At 41.5% G+C, this 7500-nt stretch overlaps 1 protein-coding gene across 1 annotated transcript in view; it reads left to right on the forward strand.

The window, feature by feature from the left end:
* The first annotated feature begins 3361 nt into the window (after positions 1-3361).
* Positions 3362-7500, forward strand: part of LOC138974788 (cilia- and flagella-associated protein 251-like) — a 4592-nt gene continuing 453 nt past the window's right edge. Inside the window, exons 1-2 of the mRNA XM_070347516.1 lie at positions 3362-3535; positions 6871-7309. Of these exons, the coding sequence (XP_070203617.1) occupies positions 3466-3535; positions 6871-7309 (509 nt within the window). The 5' untranslated portion in view covers positions 3362-3465. The remainder of the gene's footprint in view (positions 3536-6870; positions 7310-7500) is intronic.

Genomic DNA, 7500 nt, shown 5'->3' on the forward strand with positions numbered 1-7500 from the left:
CTCTCTCTCTCTCTCTCTCTCTCTCTCTCTCTCTCTCTCTCTCTCTCTCTCTCTCTCTCTCCCTGTCTCTCTCTTTACCCTATTTGTATAAAATATAATTAAAGATTATCAAGATAAGTGTTGAAGCTATCACTTGTTCGCCATGTTTTGCTATCTGAATGTGTATTGATTATAATTTCAAGAACGTGTCCATAAGCAATCTGCTTGTTAACGTTCTTAATGTTGTTATTGTTTGAAACGTGTGTATGAGAATTTGAATAAACACGCTTAAACCAAGACTGTATTTGTTACAATTTAGCCGTGTTGACCCCGAGTTTCTACTGCAAACAAAAATACCAACATCTCAAAGTACGTGTGTGTTGCGTAATATGGACCACCTTCAACAAATCGAAGAAAATAAAAGCTAAAGGCTATATTTATAGATTCATTAAGAAGCTTGCTAAAAAATAACCTATTAATAGCCCTCAAAATGTCAACAAACAAATTATTAACTTGATATTTGTTTGTTGTTACGGGTTGATGAGAGCATTATTAGAAGCACAACAGGAAAATAAAGAAGCTTATCAAAAACAGAGTAAAAATAAATTTCCTGTTGTGCTTCTAATAATGCTCTCATCAACCCGTAACAGATAAATCTAAAGCATATTTTAATTAGTCTGACTTGAACACTAAGTATTGGGGGCTTTTTACAGTGATAGGTGAAGGCCTCTTATGACTTTTTGAGTTTGTAACTTTTTCTTTAATTAAATTTTGCTGAATGGCTATCAAAGCTTATTCACTCTGATTAGGCCTAACTGTTAAACTAAGAGAAAAGGACTACCAAACACAAAATGAAACTTCTTCCCAAGAGAACAAGCAAATTATCAGCAAGAAAAAAAAGTGGTCCATATTAGGCCACCTTCCCCAACATAAAGGGCCGCCATTCTCATACTTGGCGACTTCTGCGACTGCTAGTCGTATCGTCAATCAACACTAAGAGCATAAACGGAGCACAAACCCCATCAAATACAAGAATATGAACCAGTTTCACACACTGCTCTGCCTCAGAAAAACGACATTTATGCACTATTCGACTTTCGTAACACAAGGAAAGGGATACTGAAAAGAGCATCGTCTGCTAGTTTTTACCGACTTTCGGTTCCGAATACACAAAAATCAAAAAAAACCTACCTCCCTTCACCTCCAAGACTCAAGACTCAAAATGTTACTGTCCTTATAAAAACAAAGAAAATTGCCATGCAGTGTCAGGCGGTTACAGACATAAAATACATCACATTTACTAAGAAAAATTGCACTAAAAAACAAAGCTAAAACATATCACATTTGCTAAGAATTGAGAGTTGCACTAAAAAAGCATCTGAAATTCCTTAGCAGTCGTTCAGGCCACACACACACACACACACACACACACACACGCGCGCGCGCGCACATACTCTCTCTCTCTCTCCCTCTCTCTCTCTCTCTCTCTCTCTCTCTCTCTCTCTCCCTCTCTCTCTCTCCCTCTCTCTCTCTTTTTACTCTCTCTCTCTATCTCATTCTCTCTCTCATTCTCTCTCTCTCATTCTCTCTCTTTCTCTCTCTCTTTCTCTCTCTCTCTCTCACTCTCTCTCACTCTCTTTCTCTCTCTCTCTCTCTCTCGCCATGTGTGTGTGTGTGTGTGTGTGCGTGTTTGTGTGTGTATGTTTGTATGTGTGTGTGTGTATGTGTGTGTGTGCGTGCGTGTGTGTGTGTGCGTGTGTGTGTGTGTGTGTGTGTGTGTGTGTGTGTGTGTGAGCATAATATGGATGGGTAAAATGATTACGACAATGTGGTTCCTGCAATTCATTTGGTCACGTGTGTGACAAAATCACAAGACAGTTTGTCACACTTTTATCTCCTGACAGCTCGTAGACAATAATACTTGCTCTTTCTGCAAGCTTAAAAGTATTGGGGGTGGGGGGGAGAGAGGAACACAAAAACAACAACACTCACCAGGGATGAATTTTCTCACTAACAGATAAAGAATGAAAAATAGTTCAACTTGGATAAGGCCAAAAAAAAGAAATAGTCTGTTTACGGTAACCCGACCGACCCTATTTTTTTCGCGCGACCCTAGAATTTTTTTTTTTTGGCATTTGGGGGAGAAAAAAAAATAAATAAAGAAAAATAAATAAACATTTTTTTGTTTTTTTTGGCAAAATAACGTAAAAATATGGTTTTGGGGGGAAAAAAAAAATCCCGACCTACCGACCCTATTTTTGGGGTCTATGTTACCGTAAACAGACTATTTTTTGTTTGTTTGGCCTAAGCTCTCCAAAGAGCTGACTCGGTTGTTTGAGCACACACACAACAATTGTTTCATCCAACTCTTAACATGTTGTTGTGTGTGTGTTTTATTTGTGTGCCTTTAGTCCAGTTTTGATAAATGTTTTGAGACGACGGTGGTGGTTTGATGTGTGTGTGTGTGTGTGTGTGTGTGTGTGTGTGTGTGTGTGTATGTGTTTGTATGGGTGTATGTGTGTGCGTATGTGTGTGCGTGCGTGCGTGCGTGTGTGTGTGTGTGTGTGTGTGTGTGTGTGTGTGTGTGTGTGTGTGTGAACAGCAATTCCAGGAAAACTACTGGGCAGATCTTTATGAAAATGTACATCTAAGTTCTCCCAAATGATATCCCCGCAAGGTTTTTATGAAAATGTTTCGATATATATTTTTGATGACGTCATATTCGACAGTTTGCAAAAGTTGAGCCCGCACTGTGGTGCCGTCACTTTTAAATCAAATGTAGTGACATTTTACTCAAGCATTCTTTCACGAAGCCCGGACTGTGGGATTGCCTTTCAGCTTGGAAGCTGACAAATTAATGAATGATTTTGGAAAAATTAAAAAGAATTCAAAAAAGCGTGCTTTCCTAGTAAGCGCTGCCCGCTAGTGCGCTATACCGGCTTGTCACTTCAAGCTATCTGCTATGTTTTCTACGTGAGTCTCAGTAACGGGGAATATCCACGAAGCATGGTCTTCCTGAAATGCAATGCGTTCAGTGTTATTCTGTGAGTTTGACATATTGACTTAATGTATTAATTTCGCGTCACGCGACTTGTTTTCTTTTTTTCATTACAGTGAAGATTAAGCATAGATTGCTTCACCCACGCAGACTGACGGTATCGTCTTTGTCATCTCACCCGCCAAAACAACAATATTGCTTTCACAAGCATCGTACAGTAGCAATACAAGACAGAAACAATCACTTTCGGTCAGCAAATAAAGGTACGTAGTTTCTACGATGTATTACTCTCGAAGATAACAGTAGTCAGAGAAATTTATCAGCTTGTGTCCACAGACTATATAAGTAAAACAAAAACTGGTCAAATACAACACGTCCCCTACAGCGGAAAACAACTACTTCAGTTCCTGTTCCGGTAAAACGCCAGAGTATTTGCAGCAGCGAAAACGAGTGGAGGAGAAACAGAAAGGGCGGTAATTCCAAGCAACATGGCTACCACCGGGGTAATGTCCCTTTTGTTGGCACTTTTGCTGACTGGGGCTTTTTCCGCTTCCACAGGTAAGTGTTGATGTTTGTTTATTGTTCAGTCCGTTTTGATGTCTGTGGTTTTTTTTATAGTTTATAAGTTCGTTGTGTTGTTGTTTGTTTGTTTGTTTGTTTGTCTTGTAAAAGTCACACGGCCTTCTCTACGAGCTTAACGGATTCCCATACCGGCACGGTTGGCCTAATGGTAAGGCGTCCGTCCCGTGATCGGGAGGCCGTGCCGGGTTCGAACCCCCGGGTCATACCTAAGACTTTAAAATTGGCAATCTAGTGGCTGCTCCGCCTGGCGTCTGGCATTATGGGGTTAGTGCTAGGACTGGTTGGTCCGGTGTCAGAATAATGTGACTGGGTGAGACATGAAGCCTGTGCTGCGACTTCTGTCTTGTGTGTGGCGCACGTTATATGTCAAAGCAGCACCGCCCTGATATGGCCCTTCGTTGTCGGCTGGGTGTTAAACAAACAAACGGATTTCCATCACTTTTTGTATGGTGTTAGTTTGGTTGATTTGTTCTGTATTGATTGTTTGTTTGTTTGTTTGTTTTTTTGTTTCGAATATATTTCAAAAAGTTTATTCTCTTAGTGAGCACACATTATTTTCTTCGTTTTTAGCCAAACCTTTAAACTAATAAATGTTGTGTTGTTGCATGTAACTTTGCATGATGTTTCTTCTCAAAGAGTCAGCGCGTTCAGCTACTTTCTTTAACTGTTTTCAATCCATTGACAACATTGATTTGGTAGCTGTGGTAACTGTAGATTGCACCCTGGATCAGGGGCAACTACTCTTGCATGACGGTAGCTTGCAAAGGGACTGTACTCGGCTGAATACAAATGGCTGTTAACCTAACGGTGTTCCATGTGTCTGCTTATTCCTAAAGTGTCCTCTACTTCAGTAGCTTTACATTAATAGTTTGTTCTCAACTCAGGTTAAGGTGATCAAGGCTAACATTTGAAAGAAACGTATATGGTGTTTTTTCTTTTACATAATATATATTTGTTTGAATGTAGAGATTGGAGTCATTACACGTAATGCCTGCATGAAACAGTCATTACACGTAATGACTAAAATTTTCACTTATTGACTGTAAAATATATACTTCTATGCGTTTAACCAAGAAAAATAATTTATTTTTGTACAGTGGAAGGAAATGTGATCGTTCATTTGTCTCTATGGCTAGATGAAAGTCATCGGTTTGATAAAAACATCAGGCATACATAAGGGAAGTTAAAAGCATCTCGGTGATATCTTTCTTGTTTGTTTGTTTGTTTGTAAGTTTTGTTTGTTTGATCGTTTGTTTGTTTGTTTGTTTGTTTATTTGATTGTTTGTTTGTTTGTTTGTTTGTTTGTTTGTTTGTTTGTTTGTTTGTTTGTTTGTTTGATTGTTTCTTTGTTTCTTTGTTTCCTTGTTTCTTTTCGTTTTTTGTGTTTATTGTAAACGTTATTGTGGGGCTTTTGTATTTTCTTAATCAACCTGACTATTGACTCTTTTAATGCCGGAAGAATTGATTAAAATTTCATAATAAACAAGGTACATCAATTACTTTGCTTGTTTGTTTGTTTGTTTGTTTGTTTGTTTATTTGTTTGTTTGTTTGCTTGCTTGTTCTTTTTTCTTTTTTGTGTGTGTGTGTTTGTTTGTTTGTTTGTTGTTGTTGTTGTTGCTTTTTTTGGGATGTTTTTTTTACACGTTATTATGGGGCTTTTTCTTTCCTTAAACAGTCTTACTCACCCGGATTATTGACCCATTGACTGCCGGAAGAATTTAGTTCAGAAATTATATTAAAACACACAAAATACACCATAACAGAAAATGGTCTCCAGGGACCACTCATCTTGCTGCAAATCAAAGGGCAATATACACTGGTTGTTTCCCTTGTCAGAGTATTCATTTTTTCCCGGAAGCGAAAAACGTATGAGATATGTATTGCGGCAATCAAGGGCTAGAATCACACATCGTTACATTGCTACTGCTGTTCAGCTATTCTGGTTATGAACATAGAGGATACTACTATGGCTTGCTATGTTGTACCAGATTTACACGAGTTGCTTTTTTAAATATTGAGCTGCGAGCGAAAGCGAACTTTTCAATATTTGAAAAAGCAACGAGTGTAAATCTGGTACGACACAATAAGCCATGTAGTATTCGGTTTATCCCACATACCGTATTTACGTGTATTTTATTCAAAACGTTCCGCAGTCGAGGCGTCCAAATAGAAGACGCTTCTTTTGGAACCTCGATCTCTTCCAAAGCCTCGTGCAATCTTTTACGTCAAAGCAAAGAAACGTCACTTCAGAAAGTGTAGCGTGACGTGTTAGTACTGAAAACTCTTCCAGGGTAAAAACAGCAGGTGCAAAGATGTTTCCATTATGACGTTTGTCTTGGTGACTTTGGCATCAAAAGCAGTGGAAAAGTAGGTTCCTGCCAAACTAGTTTGACCAACCTCATTTACATGATATACACACATGTGGTTTGAACGATTTTGTTATCTCATGAGTGGTCTCTCTCACGTATGTAGGATGACAATTGGTGTGAGTAGTTAAATGGTGTTGCGGGTCACTTAGGCCATCATGAAACACAGTCTCTTTCAAAAGGAAATCAGAAGAATCAGGGCCGGACTACCGGGGGGGTTATGGGGGTTGCGCAACCCCCCCCCTAGCCTAAACATGTACCTTACTTATTTAATTTTGTTTTTATTATTGCTTATTTTATGCCGTTTCATGCAAGGAGCGACCTTTGTCCTATCTCAGAATATGACCTACCCGTCAGCTTCAGGGGGCTTCGCCCCCTGACCCCCACAACGAGGGGGGAGGGGGTGGGTTCTAGGGTTTCCGGACCCCCCCCCCAGCCAAAAAATAAAAATATTGAATGAGGTATGCATTTCTTTATTTTACATTGAGTTTCAATTTTTGGGGTATTAATCAGTGACAAAATCTGCTGCCTGAAACTGGTAATGATCATCCTCAGAATGCACCAGATTGCACCATTTTGCATCCTTTTTTTCAAAATTTTCCGGGGGGGCATGCCCCCGGACCCCCCTAGCAAGCTAGGCGCTTCGCGCCGTCGGCTCGGCGCTTTGCGCCTTCACACCCATATCTTCACAATATACTTTTGAAAAAAACCAGTCATAAAATGAACTGATCCGCCCCTGCCGCCAGGGGGGATGTCCCCCTAGGCCACCACTGGCAACCCCCCCCCCCTCCTCTTCGCCTAGTCCGGCCCTGAGAATGATAGAAGATGTCGAATCAATAAGTGATATAAGTGAACCTGTTTCTGACAAAATTGTTCGCAGTTTAGATATTCATTAACATTCTTTCTTTTGCGTATTTATTGATTTATCATTTCATCAATCGTAGGAGAGTGGGACAAGCGTGACGTCACATCTGAAGGAGAGTGGGACAAGCGTGACGTCACACCTGAAGGAGAGTGGGACAAGCGTGACGTCACACCTGAAGGAGAGTGGGACAAGCGTGACGTCACACCTGAAGGAGAGTGGGACAAGCGTGACGTCAGCGCTGAAGGAGAGTGGGACAAGCGTGACGTCACACCTGAAGGAGAGTGGGACAAGCGTGACGTCACACCTGAAGGAGAGTGGGACAAGCGTGACGTCAGCGCTGAAGGAGAGTGGGACAAGCGTGACGTCAGCGCTGAAGGAGAGTGGGACAAACGTGACGTCACACCTAAAGGAGAGTGGGACAAGAAGCGAGATGTGGAGGAAGAGGAAGTCCGAGTCGTACGAGGAGGCGGAGGAAGGGGCCGCGGTGGTTATGGAGGAAGGGGCGGAGATGACGGAAGGTGGGGAGGCAGAAGGGGCGGAGATGACGGAAGGTGGGGAGGCAGAGGGGGCGGCAGAGGGGAAGGTGGCTACGGAGGGGGGCGGGGACGGGGAGGAGGGGGAAGATGGGACCGGGACCTGGAGAGTAACACAGCAACGTTGGCTGAACGAGACGCTGCAGTCACAGCAGAGTGGGACGGAAAACGAGCTG

This window comes from Littorina saxatilis, linkage group LG8, assembly GCF_037325665.1.
Source record: "Littorina saxatilis isolate snail1 linkage group LG8, US_GU_Lsax_2.0, whole genome shotgun sequence".
In the NCBI taxonomy this organism is placed as follows: Eukaryota; Metazoa; Mollusca; class Gastropoda; order Littorinimorpha; family Littorinidae; genus Littorina; species Littorina saxatilis.